This window comes from Ptiloglossa arizonensis, chromosome 4, assembly GCF_051014685.1.
Source record: "Ptiloglossa arizonensis isolate GNS036 chromosome 4, iyPtiAriz1_principal, whole genome shotgun sequence".
Taxonomy (NCBI): Eukaryota; Metazoa; Arthropoda; class Insecta; order Hymenoptera; family Colletidae; genus Ptiloglossa; species Ptiloglossa arizonensis.
Window position 1 is genome coordinate 1,449,043 of NC_135051.1, and position 19,349 is coordinate 1,468,391.

The 19,349-nt window shown below is 44.0% G+C and overlaps 1 protein-coding gene across 1 annotated transcript; it reads left to right on the forward strand.

Annotated features, from left to right (window-relative positions):
* Positions 1–1,434: 1,434 nt before the first annotated feature.
* LOC143145540 (odorant receptor 10-like) lies at positions 1,435–1,904 on the forward strand. Its single transcript, XM_076309015.1, has 3 exons — positions 1,435–1,487; positions 1,529–1,724; positions 1,806–1,904. The coding sequence occupies exons 1-3, from the start codon at positions 1,435–1,437 to the stop codon at positions 1,866–1,868; spliced, it is 312 nt and encodes a 103-aa protein (XP_076165130.1). The 3' UTR covers positions 1,869–1,904.
* The last annotated feature ends 17,445 nt before the right edge of the window (positions 1,905–19,349 follow it).

Consider the following 19,349-nt stretch of genomic DNA (forward strand, 5'->3'; position numbering starts at 1 on the left):
GAATCTAAACAAAAATAATAAGTGTTGCGGCACGCAAAAATCTACGCGGTCCGTACGTGCCCTATCGTTTATGGCTGGATTAGCGCGGGTACCGAGCACGTCCTCGGCACACATGCAATCCACCAGAAAACTAACAACCCTACCGGGGTTCTTGGAGGTCTGCTAAGCAGCTGCGGGGTCATTAAGGCGACTTTCGCATCTTTATGGTTTTTAACAATTTTGACTTCTAGGAATCCTCGGTTTGCAACTAACAATCCCACTCCAGGTTTCCCTTTCTTCCGACACAGTTGTCCACCTCCCAAATTCCTCAGCCAATCGGATTTAAAATCGAACACATAAAACGGAGGGTTGACACGCGGAGGAGACAGTTAATAGTTTGACAACAATCAGTTTGACACAGACTCAAACAAGCGAACATTTCGCCATCAGTTAAACACTACAAAGAACATACAAGTTCGACAGTTACACAAGACACAAGAGCTCAACACAAGTTACAAGAATTTGACAAACAAACTACTCGTACAACAAACCAAGAGTTCGGTGGCTAGAGTTCCGTGGCCAGTTTACACAAAATATACAACCTAACGACTTTTGCCAACTCTACGCTAAATACAACACTGTTAAATGTCACAATAAGACTTCGTTCTTTAAATTTCCAACGATCTCGACACCCCTAAAAAGCTGTCGAGAAGTGCGGACGACGAGACACTCCAATTCAACACCTCCCGTCGTCCAACGTGCTACAAACTTTACTATAGTATGCTCGTTAAAAAAATTTCTACACATTACGAGAATCGTGTTTTGTAATACAGTAATTCTTGTTTTGAAATCACAAAAGTGACAAAATCTGAATCGGCAAAGTGACAAACTCCACTTGAAAGTGGGATAGGTAGCGATACTTATCTTGAGCTAAGAACGAACAAGATAGAGCTATAGCGTGGGAGTCTCGTAGTACGTGTGCTAGGTGATCGTAACTTTAAAGCGACATCACTGATGAAACCAAATATTTGTATATTTTTCATTATATCTTCATAAAAGATATTATATTATATCATTCTGACTGCATTATCAATGAATTGGCAAGGTTTTTTTGACACTACAAAAGCATACGTAACTCCGGATTTAAAAAATGATATATTTTACGCAAAATTAAAAACAATCCATATACGATCATGTTTCGACTCCTTTGCACCGGGAGATCCGCAACAATCGATTCGTAATTCATGAAAATACGATAAAAAAGTATACAAGTTCTAATTTTCTCCAGTGTATGAAATTTGATATTACGTACTATATATACCTTATTGCTTCCTGTAAATATAAATAATGGGTGTGATTCTGTTACTTGAGCTCCGTGTAAAATTGTGACTTGAAAACGGGGATTACTGTAATAAGAATGCATTGTTATTACTTAACTTTCACCTACAATACATTATGTCCTATAGGCAGATGGACCAGCTGCAAGACGCCTTATTTTTGTCTTTCACGTACTCGGCTGCATAGCGCAGCTGTTAATGTTTACGTACAGCTGTGACTGTTTAATAAGCAACAGTTTGAATGTTGCTACGGCCATGTATGCTGCTCCATGGCCTCGTCTGTCGATGAATGAGAACGGAAGAATGTGGCGAAGAAAGGACTTGATGCTTGTGATGTTGAGGGCTCGAAAACCTTGCTGCCTGACAGCCCGTAGATTCTTCTCTGTGTCCCTGGAAACTTACACTAAGGTAATTAAAGTCACCCGTTTGATGTTACGTACTTCTACTTAACATTGCTACCGAATAATTTATCTGTATCACTTCTTACAGATAATGAGTACCGCAATGTCATATCTCACATTATTGAAACAGCGAACCGTGAATGCAGCCTGAATTTCTTCTATGTTGTAATGTAATACACAGCCGTGCATTGCTTTCTAGATAAAATAATATGAATTATTTGTATTTCTTAGATGCAGGATTGATATACTTTACAAATGTATGCATGTTTGTTTTGTTGATAGGCATGGAAAACAATTTTTTTCATATCCGTGTCTACGAAGCAAGTTCCGTGATTTGCACTATTCCCTTGTTAATTGATAAATCCAGTTCGTTGAATGTTCACTTATCGAGGAATGGTAACGATTTCATTTTAAAGCTTGATTTATTTTATCTGAAACTAAGGGGAATAAAATTAGCAATGGGAGTACTGTATGTGTAAGAAAATTTTTCTACTTCAAAATTTACACTTACTTACACTTTTACGATTGAAAAGAACAGATTATTGTATCGAAGGGGATACAAACCTAGATTTCAAAGTATATTTCTATATTTTTTATTTAATAAAATCCAGTTCTTTATTAATTCTGAACTATCTTTTTCACGAAACGATATCCGATAGCCATTGCTCGGTCTTACAGCAGATTACGTTACACTATTCCCCGATTCATGCATAACTGATTGATTCTATACATCTCCTCTATCGTACATTTGAAAGTAACAATTTTTATGGCATATCCTAAGCGACGATCTAAGAATATAATTATCATTTACTTTCATTACTATTACCTTATTTATCACAGTCATTCCCGCTTTTAAGTGACAATTATTATCCTCCAATGAAGACTTTTCATATTTGACATATGAATCTGGCGACCAAACTTTGCACAATGCAATTTTTGCCGGCACATGACTTCGAGAAAAATGATCACGAAGTTCTCGAATCGTTAACGTTAAAAATCGCGAATATTCGTAATACGCCTGAATAATTTGCACACGTTTTTTCACCGTGTACTTTTCCACGATTAATCTTCCATCTGTCTAGATGAAATATGTCAAGTTTCAGATTAATCGGTTTGACGTTTTAAAAATAGCGTGAAATTCAAATCGACCGGTGATGATTGGGACACACTGTACATCGTTTCAAACGTGTAGTCACTTAAAGGCCAGAATTACTGTATACACATAACTTAAACGGATAAGCAAATGCACCAATTATAAGACGCGATATTTTTGCCTATTTTTAATGTTTATTAGGTATAGATGAATACACAAAGAAAAACAGTACGTCATATTTGTATTGCCTTTTATCGTTAGATCCTCGATTGAACACCTAAAAGTGCCATACTTCGTATATCGCTATGAAGGAGAAGCATTAAAAAATTCAAAAACCATTGTCAGTTTTTATGTGCTACGTATATTGAACTAAATTATATGGATATTAAAAACCTTCTCGATTGAGTTTATTCATCTAATAAAGTACATTAACTATATAATATCACTACACATTCTTTTAACACGTAGGAATTCAATACTGAACGTCGCTTCATTCTTAACATTAATGTATAAAAGTAAGGTTTATTGAACCTGTAGCGTTTTGGACGACGGGATGTGTTGATGTTGGAGCTTCTCGTCGTGTGCACTTCTCGACAGCTCGTTAAAGGTATCGAGATGGTTGGAGATTTATAAATGAACCTTTGTCGATGTGGTTTAACAATAATATATTTAATACGGTGTTGGCAAAGATTGTGATTGTAACTTGTTGGCACAATTGTAAGTTACAAGCGTTTAGTTTAAGTGTGACTTGTGGCAAAGTTGTAATTCAAGTGTTCAAGTGGTGTAAGTGTCTAAGTATCGAGCGATTTTTCCGCGTCTCAACCCTCCGTTTTATGCACTCGGCTCAGGATGTGATTGGTCGAGGAAATTTGGAGGTGGACAGCGGAGTTGCAGGAGAGGGATCCCAGGAGTGGGATTGTTAGTTTAAAACGTGGGTTCTTGGAAGTCAAGATTACTAAAAATCATAAAACGGCGAAAGTCGCCTTAATTACCTGCAGCTGCTTAGCAGCCTTCCAAGAACCCAGGGAGGGTAGTTAGTTGACGGTGGATAGCACGTGCGCCGATGACATGCTCGGCACCCGCACTAATCTCGCCATAAAACGGTAGGGCTCGACGGACTGCGCCGATTTTTGCGTGCCGCAACACAACCCTTGTATTGTTTTATATTCATAATGATTTTCGAGTGGGCCCGAACAATTGCTGCACAGTGTACGTTACCATAAGTATTTTTTTTGTAAAAAGATGTCACCATTAAGTCAAATAGGAAGTACTTGATTGCCGCTACCGGGATCATTAGTAACTCATCGATCCAATGCATCACTCTTACTTATCCGGCTGGTGATTGCCATGGCATGTACGATGGAATCATTTTCTTCTATACAACAGAGCCTAAGTATCGTTATGCCATAAATATAAAGTGTTCAAGCGATGAATAATGTATGTTTCTAGATAAAAGACCAGATGGAATTGATTTCTTTCAACGTACTTCAATAGTCGATCCTTGGAATCTCCATAGAAACTTATAAACGAGAAATATACTTAAACGAGATCCAACGTAAGTTAAACGTACGTAGAGTAGGATCTTTTCTATCGCCGAATCATCTTTCTTTATATGTACCAGATTCTAGTGCACTGGTAACTGCATGAAACAACCTCGGAGTATTACTACGTACTGTGCAAGTATTTTTAAGTTAATTTAAACAAGAAATGTTCATCACTCTCGGGTGATAATCGAGTGTGTAAAAATATTAATTTCGTTGACAGAAGGTAGCTACGATTTCAACGAAACTCTGTGGAATGTGACCGAGCAATTTGTTATCTCTTGCAGCATACATAGTGCAAATAATTTTATTAAGGCAAACCGTAGTCGCACATTGTTCAAAGTGAAGATACATTTTTGAGAAAATTCTTTACTCGTGTTCTATGTGCAGCAAACCCTATTTCCCATTTGCAATACGACACACCTGTTAGTTACAATTGAGTTAGTTCACAGAGAATCTCGTAGTGATATTATGAAAGTCAAGTAACGTATTAATCCTCTACATTGTTCCGAACGAAGAGCAACAATTACGTTTATATATAGAGCAATAAGATAAATATAATTTTTCTGGATAGATTGTAGAATTGATAGAAAGTCTATAATACGTGTCCAATATCTGAATTCCACAGTTGAACGAATTTATCAGTGACCATGGCAGGCAATAATGAAGCTATTCTAAAGTTAACGATGTTCTGTCTAAAGTTAACTGGTCTTTCCACGGCAATTAATAACTTTGAAGAACGATGCAGATATATCAGCCTAGTTTATTCAGTCGTCGGCATGCTTCGTCACAGTTGGATTCTGACGCTAGATATGTACTATTGCAGAAGTGACTTTCGCGTAAGTATGCGGAAAATTGATGGAACGTTTAATCTTATTAAAAGTTAACATGAAAGATAGATTCGTTAATATGTTGTTAACAAATTTTTAGCGAGATGTAAAAGTAGATGTTCGATTATAATTATTGCAAAACTTCATAATAGATAATCAATTAAGAAGCTATCTTAGGTAATTATTTATACCCCAAAAATTAGACCAATAAAACGAATTAAGTTCATTAAAAGGTGGAAATTATTTTGTAAAACGTCTAAATCAAATGTTCGTTTCAAATAAAATCATACTTTCCTTTACACAATTTTGACACAAAGAAATGAATCATTACTGTTGAGGGTTCGATAAAAATTTATTAAGAATGATATAATATTTAAGATACATGTCAATGGATCGCATTTCTATCTAAAGTAACGCAATTACTCTATTTCCTACTGTAGAATTAAATAATATCACATACAACCATGAACATACTTACAAAACTCCTGTTTGAAAGAAACGGAACGAGTCGCATTTTTAATCATACGCACTTGAAACATCTTCAAAATTAATTTGACTTGCATATAAATAAAAATAACCAGAAGAATATTAGGTTTAGACGCATTTTTATCTGGAACACGTAGCCAAATTGTTCGTAATATACACATAGCAAATATTTTTGTTCCATAAATTCGAGACTCAGTCGAGAATTACAATATCTCTTTCTTATCGTTTTTATCGTATTTCGTGTTGACGACTCCAATCATGAATTGAGTAGAAGTCATCGAATAATTAATAAATGACATACTTTTTGTACAATAAAATGTTCTTTAAATTTAACAACTTGTTATTATAGTATCGAATTTCTATGAAGTTAGTGATTAATATTATGATGAAAACCTGAATGTTTCGTTAACTTGTTACAGATTATAAGTACAGCAGTGTCTTATTTTACATTATTAACGCAGCGATCCGAGGGAGTAGATGAAATTTGATTACAATAAAGTCCGGACGACCATGTGTATATGAAATTTTCGAAACTGTGATTTTAAAGGTGAGAGCTTAAAAATAATGAAAATTTGTTATCGACAAAAATTCAGTTAGTAATTATTAAAAAGGTGTTTGAACACGCGTGCATTATAATAGACGAAGTAAAAAGTTCTGAGCGTTGTTTTCTCTTTATTTCAATGATGAAATTGACAAAGTTAGAATATACGGATTTAGATCAAATATGCGCCGCTTTGTTCGATAACTTTTGTTCATTTTGAAGACACTTTCATAATTCCGCGATTCAAGAGGTCCTCGTTCCTATTGGTAAAAAAACTTGACCAGCTCCTATCCAAGCTTTCGGAGCTTCTGGCGCGGCGTTAAAGATGTGTGCGGCCTGGCGTTATTTTTGTGGAACACAACACCCTTGCTATTGGCCGATTCTGGACGCTTCTCGTCGATCGCCTGCTTCAGTCCGGTCAGTTGTTGACAGTATAAGTCCGAATTGAGTGATTGGCCCGATGGGAGCAGCTCATAGTGGAAGATTCCCTTCCAATCCCACCAAACACACAGTAAAACCTTCTCGGTCGTTAATCAGGGCTTGGCGATCGTTTGGGCCGTCATACCGAACTTGCACCATCATCTTTTTCGTCTGTTGTTCCCGTATGTGACACATTTTTCATCCCCAGTTACTATCCGCTTCAAAAATGGATCGATTTCGTTATGCTTCATACAACCAGCTTCTTTTTGAGACTAGCTTTCTGCAAATGGTTCCAAACGGTTTTCTAACTAATCTTCAGTTCCTGGACAATCAAACAGGTGCTCGCGTGCCGGTCTGACTCGACGATTTCCATGATACTGTATTGGGTCCATAAACAGCTCAAATTTTGTTCACCGCCTGCTCCGCTTTTTCCCCTTGGTCGTAGTGGTACTTAAGAATGTATCGAATTTTCTCTTTTTTTACCTCCATTTTGGAACGCTCTAACCCACAACTGGATTCACCGAACACAAAACTGTCACAAAACTTTTTTTAAAGCGTTACGTCGCCTGTAAGTCGCATAGAATGACAAGATGGAACGTATACATCGTGAGATATGGCTCGCTAAAGCCATCTAACGAAAAACGCTTAAAACTTTTTACTTCGTTCATTATTTTCATTTTCGACAGTGGATGGAATTCAGATTTCACATTCGAAGAATAAATAAAAAATTTATTACAAATTTTGGAAGCGCAAAGCAAACATTTAGATTTCTAATGGCACTACTTCTATTATTCAAAAATAGTACCAATATAAAATTTTGTAAGACCGAACGAACACGCAGTACTAATAAATAATAGCTCAGTGGATGTACACTATGTATTTTCTGTCTATAGATCACACTGTATAATCTCTGCAGCTGTTTAAGCGCATACTTGTCCGTATTCGAGTTACTTTGTTTGCTTGCGCACAGAAGAGATTTTCTCGGTTTAAGTCAGTATTTGCGACGAAAATTTTTGAATGGAAAATACGATATTTACGAGAAAACGATCTTGGATACATGCAATCGTACCTCTACACTCTTCACTTATAGCTTTACTTGTAGTGCGTAGGCGACACTATTTTTTTACGTCGTGAATCCCATATTTGGTAAGTCGATTAACTGATACAAGTGTACAGTTACGAGTGATTGTACCGTAGAATTTATAGACATATTATCCATTCATTTTTAAACTAAAAGTAAGAGTGTTAAATTAATATGTAAAATTGTTGATTCGTGAACCTAATGTGATTTTGAAATATTCTTAATTTTCCAGCTGCAAAGATTTTTCAATGATATTCTAAAACGCATACAGGATGTTCAAACTATACTTCCAATGACATGAATTTCATAATTATGCGTAAATATCCGTAAAAATCACAGAACATTCAAGTAAAAAAATTGTTTCTGAACGTTTTATATAAAGGTCACTGGGGCATGATGGGTTCAGTGAGACTGTGAAATTTTTTCGTATACACTGTTTTGTATAGTGCTAGAAAAATCTGAAAAGACTGTAAAAAATAGCATATAGAGAGAACTATCGAAAAACGAGGCAACCTCGTATGTACTGTGCGGAGCTGAGAAGTTGATCTCTACAAGGGATTCCGGATCGTATTGGTTCAAATGCTTATGTAAGCCTTCTACGGCCTAAGTCTACAACAAAATTATTCAAAATTAACCTCGTTTATGACACTATATTCCCATTAACCAAGAAATTATCTTTCTAGCTCTTAGCTACAATATACCCAGTTTACATCTACATATACACTTATGAAATGTACAGATAATGCCATTACTTGTTTATATTACAAAATTTTTTAACAGAGGCCTTGAAGCATCATATTAAAACGATCCGAACGAAACACTTGAGTATTGCACAAATACAGAGTAGCAAAAGCAACGAAAATATTATTATATACCCCATACCCCGTGCAAAATATTATTATATCGTAACGAGTGTTATTTTTCAATTTTGGTCATAACCTTTTCTTGCAATTGAATATGCTTGTAAAATGCTTGAGAAAGTATACAGTCTTTTCTCAATGGAACAATCTCTTTAGCTTGATAATTTGTCTTAACGGATATCAACTAATAATGATTAGTATCTAGTAGAATTTTAAGTACTTGTAGCACATTGTACGTATTACAAATGATGATCTAAGAATAGAAATAATGTGATTTTCAATGCTGTCGCATAAATTCATATTTCTTAATAGTTTGTTGAAGTCGATCCTCCTCTTACTTGCAACGAAAATTCCCGTTTTCAAATGACAATTTTGATCCTATCATGAAAACTATACTCAATTCCATTTACCTCTCTGAGCCTTCGTACGAGTATTATTACTGCACTGGAAATTTGGAGAAGAGGTGTCTCTCTCTCTCTCTCTCTCTCTCTCTCTCTCTCTCTCTCTCTCTCTCTCTCTCTCTCTCTCTCTCTCTCTCTCTCTCTCTCTCTCTCTCTCTCTCTCTCTCTCTCTCTCTCTCTCTCTCTCTCTCTCTCTCTCTCTCTCTCTCTCTCTCTCTCTCTCTCTCTCTCTCTCTCTCCCCAGTTGAAAATAAATCCAAATACGACATTCGTCTGAGTATTTCTGGTTGAATGTTTATAGAAATGTCGAGTAATGCGTAACGAAAGAAAGTCAGAGTGAAGTAAAGTTTGGACTTACTTTCATTAAGGAAAGTTCTCGATCAAACTATCAATAATACGTCTACCCAAGACATTCTCGTCAAGTGGTTAACATGTAACCAAGTTTCAGTTACAAATCAAATTTGCTACTTATGCTAATTTCAAGTAAACTGTACATTTCTGGTTGTGTCACTTAAAAGTGGAAATTCCTGCATACGCACGACTAACATTCACAGAAGTTTATTTCCTGTAGTCAGAAACATCAGCCGTGAAACGCTTCCTCTTCCTCTTTCGTATATTTAGCTGTAATGCTCAACTGCTGATGTTTACCTACAGTTGCGACTGTTTAATACAAGACAGTGCGAATGTTGCCTCGGCTATGTACGCAGCTCCGTGGTCTTATTTGTCAATGAATGAGGATGGAAAAACGCAGAGAAAAGAGTTGATACTTGTGATGATGAGATCCAGGGTATCTTGTTGGTTGACAGCTCGTGGATTCTTTATTGTATCGCTGGTAACGTACACTAAGGTGAGCGATATTTGCAGCTTGCTTCTTCCAAACTTATTATCAGGCTAATTGCTTCGCACAATTTGTTGCTAACAGTGAGCTTGTATATTTTTATAATTTCTTGCTGATAGAGAACTTGTATAGGTAAAGGTAGGCTCTCTTATAATGATAATTTCGGTTAATCGACATTCCACTGTAATAGCTTATAATCTTTCCGGTGAAAATTGATATTGTAATATATACTTGTTTTCTTTCAGGTGTTGAGTACTGCAGTATCATACTTTACGTTATTACGGAAACGCGGAGTTACTCCACAATGAATTTATACCATCTGCGTTTTATAACATGTACATAAAAAACATACGTTATTTTTGTCCATAATACGTAATCCGATGTTTTGTACTTTACTAACGCGATAAGTATAATATAAAAAATAATGTGGTTTCATTGTTTCCAGAACTCCATCCTTGTTCCTTGGAATGTATAGAAAACTATTTTTTGTATGTACATAAAAAAATCTTATATAGTCATTTCTGTATGCATACGATTATTCAGGTGCCATTCAAGTTTTTTGGTACTACTGAATCATTGCACTTCCTCAATAATTTTGTTAGCTACCTGTTTCCGATTTACGTTACATAAATTCGTATTTCCAAATTACTGTCAAAAGCTCTGCATTAATTTTTGTTAATCGTATCATTGACTTGTATACTTATAAATCATCTGCTGATGAAGATGAAAATTTACAAATATTACATCTTGAATACGAATAGTAATTTTTCATTGTCAGTGTTCAATTACAGACATGCACATATAACATTTTTGCCCGAACATTGCATTGTTCAAGTTACTTTATTTGTCACTTACATGCAAACGAATTTCTGACAGTCGAATTATACTACATCCAACAGATTCGAACATCTCTTATTTAATGAGATCAGATCCAGGTAAGACGAACGATTCGTTAATGTAAATTACTCAATGTTTGTCATATACCATTTAAAATAAAAATTTATAATCGCACACTTTATGTATTGGAATGCTATACATCCATCTCAACACAGAAATATGTTTCAGATGGGACAGAAATGTTAACATAGTGCATCTTGCACCTGAAATATATAATAAATTAAGTACGTTTATTTTCTGTATTATCAAATCCCTTTTGCGCCTCATTTAACAGAGCTGGTGCTACGTGACGTGAAATTAATCTTTATAACTACACTTTATTGCTGTTTCACCATAAGTGGATACTTGCCTGTATCACTCGAAACTAGTATCACGGTAATTAATTTTGTTCATCATTATCTTCTTCCAACTAGCATAAGTTGAAATTATTTTAATACACTTTTTTTTTATTTGTGTTCTTTGTCTTATTCTTTATATAAATTACTATCATTATTTATACGAACCATTATTTATGTTTCTAAACCAACCTTTTTTTTTCGAAACACTTCTTCCCGCCTGAATAACAGAGTTCGGTCCGTTTTTCTCCATCCATTTACTACAATATCAGATTGTCTCAAGCTCTCTCTTTCCTCCTCTTTTCCATTTTAGAGACTATTAAAATAGTATCCCACAATCAATAAAACCTTTTTCGTTCTCGCTAGACATTCATCGTGCAAGTATCTCTTAGCGTTAGAAGGCCTTCATCGTTTAGGCACGGATACTACACGCTGTATATCATACGACACACGGTAGAAATGACTTTTACGAAATGACACTTTCTCGAAATGATAGGCATAACACTTGTCCGCGCTTTGTGTCGCGGTTTAACCGATGTCAGACTCCCGTGTTTCAATATTTGATCGTGCCATCCCAAATGCTGTCTCTCAATGGAGCGTACCCAAGAATTTTAGGTTAAAACAATAAATACAATCGCTCGTACTGTAAGAGTTGATGCATAGTTAAGTACCATTATACACATTCGTGTATAAACTTCTATCAACGTCGCCCTGGCGCGTACACCACATAAGAGCCATTCGGTAAGAGACACTGACTCGTGTCACGGTCGTATATAGAAATTACAGAAATAATACCGGAACGAAAAACCGTACAAGAACAGTTGGGAAAATTCCAAAGAGCGATGACCGCTTCTCGATCGACGTCGAAAAATAGCCAAGCGCCCGGATCGTTCCGTCTCTAACAGGTAACGAACGGCCGGCTGAGACGCCGGTTAGGCAAGGTTCACAGCACGCGCCCTTACGAGGATAAACCTCAATAGCGATAGTCTGCCCGTCTGAACCGGTGGAACTTAGACCAACAAATCAGAGAAATCACCATACAGCGAATCATGACAAACGGAACGCCGATTAAATGACACATTCATGTTAGTTGCATACCACAGGACAAACAAAGAGAAATATTTCAAAGTACCAAAGGCGTGAGGTTTTCCGTTGACAGATATCCTAAGCTATGGTACATAGCGATGGGATACGTGTTCGAGAGGGCAGCCTCAATCCGAAGCGATCAACTTCGGGATACCTGCCGGGGTATGCGACCACATGGTCCATTCAGTACGGCCCAACGGAAATCAAGGGGTGAGGTCGAAGACGCAACTTCGGCAGCAGGGCTACAGAAGATCCCTACAATGTGGTTGATGCCTTCACCGCCACCGTCGGCACCGCTCCCTGGCGTGGCATGGACGAAAGGCCAGACAAAGGCTAAAAAGGCTCGACTGACATCGCCGCCTTCCTCGCAGCGACCGGGTGGTTGGTTACTGTTCTAAAGGGAGGCAGGTGCTCCCGGCACGTCGTCCCCCAAAACGAAGAAGAAGGAGGGTGATGGGGAGGGACACAAACACGCCTCCCCTAGCAAAGGCTCAAAAGGCACGGCGAAGCCTGCGGGTGACAAAAACCCCGCGCCGCCTGTGCCCAAGAAAAAGCCAAAAGACGCGGTCGAGCCGCAAAAGCAGGATGGACCGGGTGTACCCACCCGTAAAAATCCAAAGGAGCCACGGGCCGTAAAGCCCAGCGCTCATAAAAAGTCAGAGGCCCACGGGAAGATCCCACCGGGCCCGGGTGTAAAGCCTGGAGACTGGACAACGGTCTCCAGGAAGAAAAAGGCCGGCGCAGCCATACCAGGCAAACCGGCCTCCGAGAAACGGGGCAAGTTACCGACGGAGGCGGTATCTGGGCCCAAAATACGGCCGCTCGATCTCATACGAGACGAAGCCTCGGCCGTGATCGCGGATGTCCGGAGCTTCTGCCTTCGACCGGAGTCGAAGGTAACAAAGGAGGCCGGTGGCCGTGTGATCGGCCAAACATCCGCGCTCAACGAGCTTGCCAGGAACTGCTCATTCGCAGCAGCTTCCTCGAAGGGCAGCTCGCCGCGGTGCGCCAGGACTCCAAGGAGTCCCTCAAGGCGGCCGTAAAGAGCGTGGCGCAGAGGACGCTGATGGATGCGAAATCTGCAGTGCGGAAACAAGTGTCGACCTACGCCGATGCGGTAAAGGTCGACACCAAGAAAGTCTCCCCAGACGCGGTGGTGCCACCCCGAAATGCGGTGCGCATATTCCCGCCGACGGGAACAAAACAGAACAGTGATGTCACAAAACACACTGTTCTGTCTGTCGTCAAGCCTACCAAGGCCAAGATCCGCGTTACAGCGGTTCGACGCATCCACTCAGGTGGCATAGTCGTCGAGACCGAACGCGAAGAAGACCTGAAGGCCTTCACGAATTCGGCGGAACTGAAAGGAGTGGGTCTTTCAGTTTCCGTACAAACGAAGAGGAAGCCTACACTTATAGTGTATGACGTTCCTCGAAAGGTTACAAAGGAGGAGGTTGTATCCAGTATTTGGAAACAAAACCTCAGTGAAATGACACAGGGGGAAGTGTCATCCGCCTTGAAAGTCCGGTTTGCAACCGGGCCCAAGGCGAATAACGCAAAAACGACCAACTGGGTCATTGAGTGCAGCCCGCAGGTTCGCCTGCGGCTCAAAGAGAGAGGCCGAGTATACATCGGATGGTCGTCTTGCCGTGTGCAGGACTACGTTGCGGTGGCTCGGTGCTTCAAGTGCCAGAGGTTTGGCCACATGGCCAAACACTGTAAGACAAAGGAAGAAGTCTGCGGACATTGTGCTAGAGGTGGGCACACGATCAGCTCCTGCAAGAGTTTGAACGAGACCCCGGTCTGTTCAAACTGCAAGGCAAGGGGCAAGAGACACGACCATCGGTCGAAAGACAAATCCTGCGCGTCCTATCAGGTCGCACTGGAACAAGTAATAGCTCGGACCGATTATGGCGGGCAGAAATAAAAGGAATAAAACCGAGAGCATCCCTCTGAGACAATACCGGGTCGTGCAGCATAACATGCGACGAGCCCGGATTGTTCTTGATGAGGTGAGAGAGTTGATGCACTCGCGAAAGGTCGATGTGCTGCTCGCGCAGGAGCCCTATTCCCAAGAGGGTACCGTCCCTGGGCTGGGGCTTGCGACGAAAGTAGTCACGGGGGGCACACCGGTAATGGCGGCAATTGCTGTCCGGAACCCGGAACTCTCCGTGGTCAAAATCTCGCATCTGTGCGACTCGCATTTGACCTGCGTTTGCATCAGCGATGATGCGGCCGGAAGTTTTTACTTGGTCAGTCAGTACTTTCAATGCTCCGAGGAGATTGAACCCAGCTTGGCTCGACTGGGAAAAGTACTTGATGCTCTCGGACACAGTCGGGTCGTTATCGCGGCGGACGTCAATGCCAAGTCCCCCTCGTGGGGCGGCACACGAACGGACGCGCGGGGAGATGAACTCGAAGAGTTCATCGCTCAACACGGCCTGACTGTGATGAACGATGCTGGAAGTATACCCACATACTCCAGCCCAAGTGGCGAATCATGGATCGACGTTACGCTAGTGACGAACGATATGTCGAAATATGTGAAAAACTGGAGGGTCCAATACGATTGGACCTCCAGCGATCATCGAGCGATTGAGTTTGTGTTACAGTTCGCAGACGTGAGCGAGGATCGTCGTGCCTTGGAGCCCCGATTCCGCACGTCCAAAGCGGACTGGTCTCGCTTCGATCGTGCGTTGCTTGAACGCGAGAGGCTCCTTCCCGGAGACGTCGAATGTCGAAGGGATGTCGAACATCTAGCACAGGAGATCGAGCTGGCGATCGTCCACGCGTGCAAAGCCTCCATACCTGTCAAGCAATGGCACTCAAAATCCGTCCCTTGGTGGACGAGGGAATTGACCAAACGGAAGACGCACGTGTATCGTCTGAGACGTGCCTTCCAGCGTGAGAAAGACCAAAAGGAGAGAGCAGCTAGAAAGGCTGAATACAATAACGCCAGAAAAGCCTATACAGCTGCTGTTCGAACTGCCAAGTTTCAAAGCTGGACAAACTTTGTTACCGAGCAAGGAAACAAGGAGCCCTGGGGGCTCACATACAAGATCGCCCAAAAGAAGGTGCGAGTTGAGACAGCTGTCTCCAACATTCGAACGCAAGACGGCTATACGATGGACTGGAAATCCACCGCCTCGCAGCTCCTCGGAGCGTTAATCCCGGACGACACGACCGCGGACGAAACGCCGGAGCAATCGAACATCAGGCTAGATTCAATCACCGACCCGCCGACGGAAGACTGCACAGTCTTCACTAGGAAGGAGGTTGGAGACGCGATCTGGAGCCTAAAGCGAGGAAAATGCCCTGGTCCGGACCGTTTAGAGGTCGAAGTCCTAAGACGCGCGTATGGATCCGTCCACAGCGGTCTGCTTCGTCTCTACAACGCGTGTCTGTGCAAAGGAGTATTTCCCGTCAGATGGAAAGTCGGCTCTATCATTACCATACTGAAAGGGCCCGACAAACCACTGACGGAGGTCAAATCGTATAGGCCCATTTGCCTACTTTCCATCTTGGGCAAAGCGTTGGAGAAGCTGATGTTGATACGAATGAGAAAAGTGTTTCTGAACCCCGACTACTGCTCGGATCGGCAATACGGATTCAGGCCTGGACGATCCACTGATGTCGCGTTAGTGAAGTTCAGGGACCTGGTGTCTGGCCGAGAAGAAAAGTACGTATTGGGACTCTCCTTCGATATCTCCGGTGCTTTCGACAACGTCTGGTGGCCCAGCATCCTACAGAAGTTGAAAGCCCGGGGATGCCCTCGAAATCTCTACAGACTGATGGTCGACTACTTCGCCGAGCGTGAGGTCACGATAGTTTCCAAACACGGCATCGTGCGCAAGAAAGTCACCAAAGGCTGTCCACAGGGTTCGATTCTCGGTCCGAGCTGTTGGAACCTAGTCTTCGACGAAGTTCTGCAGCTCCTTTCGAACACCGAGCTCGCGTGCGAGCCCATAGCCTACGCCGACGACCTTCTCGTGATTGTTTGTGGAAACACGAGACGCGAGTTGGAGCGCAAAGGCCAAAAAGTCGCGGACGTCATTTCTGGTTGGTGCGCCACCCAGAAATTGGAGCTGTCAGCGACCAAAACCGAGATGGTCCTCTTGAAAGGTTCTCTGGATAGAGAAAGGCCTCCTGTGGTAAAGATTAACGAGAGAAGTGTGGCCCTTAAGCGTACCATCCGGTACCTAGGGGTCCACTTTGACGCTGGTCTGGGAATAAGATCCCATGTCGATTATTTGAGCGCTAAGACCGCGCGAACGTTTTACGCGCTAGCGCGGCTTGCGCGTGCGAAGTGGGGACTCGGACATCGAGCCATGCGAACATTGTACGATGGCCTCTTTGTACCGATAACGGCGTACGCTGCTGCCGGCTGGGCTGACCGCCTGGGCTCTGTTACGAAGACTATCCTTGCCAGAGCTCAGAGACGTGTGCTGCTCGGCGTCACCAAGGCCTACCGCACGGTATCTACCGATGGAATCTGCGTGATCGCCGGTACGATGCCGGTAGACCTGGTGATAGTGGAGCGTGCGTGCGCCTTTAACATCAGACGACAAAACGACATCGCCCTGGGTGACTGTCGAATAAGTCACGATGAACTTGAGTCAGGAGCGGTATCCCCCTCGGAGGCAAAAGCCCGGGTGAGGGAGGAACTCCTACGACAGTGGCAATTAAGATGGTCGTCGTCCGAGAAGGGAAGGACCACCTTCCGATACTTCCCGGACGTGTCTGACCGTCTAAAAGCCATTTGGATTCACCTCGACCACTACGTGGTCCAATTCCTTAGTGGACATGGAAACTTCCGTGCGAAGCTAAAGGAATTCGCCCTGGTCCCGGACGAGAACTGTGTCTGTGGGGAGGCCGAGACGCCTCCACACGTCCTGTTCCGCTGTCCGAGGCACCGACGCGCGCGAGAACTCCTGCGACAGGCAGCCGAAGGCAACGGCCTTTCATGGCCGGTAACAGAAGCTGACCTGGTCACCGAACATCTATTCAAGGAGTTCCGGAAATACGCACGCGCGGTGCTGGGGAACAACATCAGAGGGGAATAAATTGAACGCATGACGCGACGCAACAGGGTCGAACCACTCCCCTGCGTTGCAAACTCGATCATCATCATTGAACGCATAACGCAACGATATAGGGTCGATCATTTCCCCTTCGTTGCTCACTCGAACATGAATTCAACGCACAACGCGACGCAACAGGGTCGAACTCTTCCCCTGCGTTGCAATAAATCGAACCATTCGAACGCATCACGCGACGGTGCAGGGACGACCAATCCCCTCCCGTTGCAGGAGGACTCGACTATTTGAACGCAGTACAGTCTTGTGCTTCGGCCAAGACTCCTCGGGCCGGGAGCCAAGCCCCACCCGCTTCGGCGGGTGTACCCCGGATTGGGTTGGACTCGAGGTGGCAGTGAAGGTTCGCCGCCGTCACCCTCCGAACTACGTGACGGTGCGACAAGAAGGTAGATGCCCGAACACCAGGCAAAAGTAGTGAGAACGCTGGTATGGACTTCAAGTCCGAGGTACAGCGCGTCCCTTCGCTTGCGAACGGACATTGAACGCACTAACACTACATGTTCTAAAGGGAGGATGGGGAGTAATTCAAGGGCCAGGTTAATGATGTAGGAATAACGGAGACCGGGACCCGGGGTTGCAGGAGCAGGGGTAGAGCATCCCCTGGCTCGCCGAAAGTCCAAAAATCGTCCATTACGGCCCAAACACGCTCAAACCGAGCCGGAGCTGGCACCGGCTTCGGCAATGACGAAACCACCCGATCGGATGCTGCGTACTCCCACCTAGAAACATCTACAAACACAGTGGAAAGAGTGCGCAGCAAGTGAAGGCGCCACGGCGGGTAAAATAATAAGCGACCGAACACCCGTCATGCTGAAAAGCAAAGCAACACGCCGCTGGCAATCGGGAAAGCAACAAGAACTGTGAAGCGAACGAGCGAAAGTTTGGGTTGGGACTCAGGTGAGCCAAGAGTCGATGCTCTCCCTCAGGGGCTGTAGCTTGTTGCTACAGTACGGGACTGGCAAACCCGAGGTGCCCGATGCCAAACCACACCGTAAGACTCCTGTTGGTCGTCGCAACGACCCACTCCCAATTCCTCTTTTGGCTTTGACAGTGGTACGTGACGGCAGGAGGGACGGGGGCCTTGGCTTTACCGCCCGGGCCGCGAGGATGGTAACTCTATAAATTGCCCTTCAATCCTAAGCTGCGGTGCGCGGTGATGGGATGCGTGGTTGGGGGGGAGGCCCCAATCCCAAGCGGCCAACTCCGGGGTACCTGCCGACCCCCCGGAGTATTTAGGCCTGCCCGGGTATGGCGGCTCTGCCCGGGTCGACTTACTTTCCGACCTACGCGTGGGAGCCGAATGAACAATATTCCAAAGAAAAAAAAAGGGGGAGGGGGGACGGAGCGTGTGGCGCGAAGGGTGGCGACGGAGGGGGCACTCGTGCCCCACCCGGCGCCGTTCGAGGAGGGGGACGAGACGGCGTCGGTCTCGTCCCTGGCGTCCGCGACCAGCGCCGCAGGCGTAAAGAGGCGCAGGACGGTGGAGGGGCGGAGGACGGAGGAAGCTCCGTCCACGTCCGCTGCTCCACCGTTGCTCACGGTGAGCGACGGGGAGGAGGACCTCAGGGACGAGGATACGGCCCATGTATCGGCCCGTATTGCCTCGTCCCTGAGGTCTATTGAGAAGGTGGCCACCACCTCGCGAGGGCTGACTACAGCCTCCGCGAGGTCGGTTGGCCAGGCCACGACGGAGGCGCGGAGGGCTCTCCAGGAGCTGGGACGCCGTGTCCCAGCTGCCTTGGAGTACACGAACGCCCAATTGAGGCAGCGTGTGGAAGCGTTGCAAGACGAGCTTGCGTGCTCGCGGAGGGAGACGGACGCCCTTAAGAGGCGCCCTCATCCGGGCCGACGGGCGAGTGCACGTGTGGGAGAGGGAAAGCGGGAGCTCCCCCCACACCAGCGACGTCCATGAGGAGCATCGAGCTCCTCATGGACGCCAAGATGGCGGCCATGATGGCCGTCATCCGCGGGGAAATCCGGGCGGCGCTTCGCCCCAAGGGCGGAGCGCCGGCGGGACCGAGGACCGGGCCCGGGAAACAACCGGGGGGCGGGGGACCGCAGGGGGGGACCATCGCGGTTCCGGGCCCTGCGGCAAAGACGAAGGGCAAGGGTGCCGTGGTGGGGGCG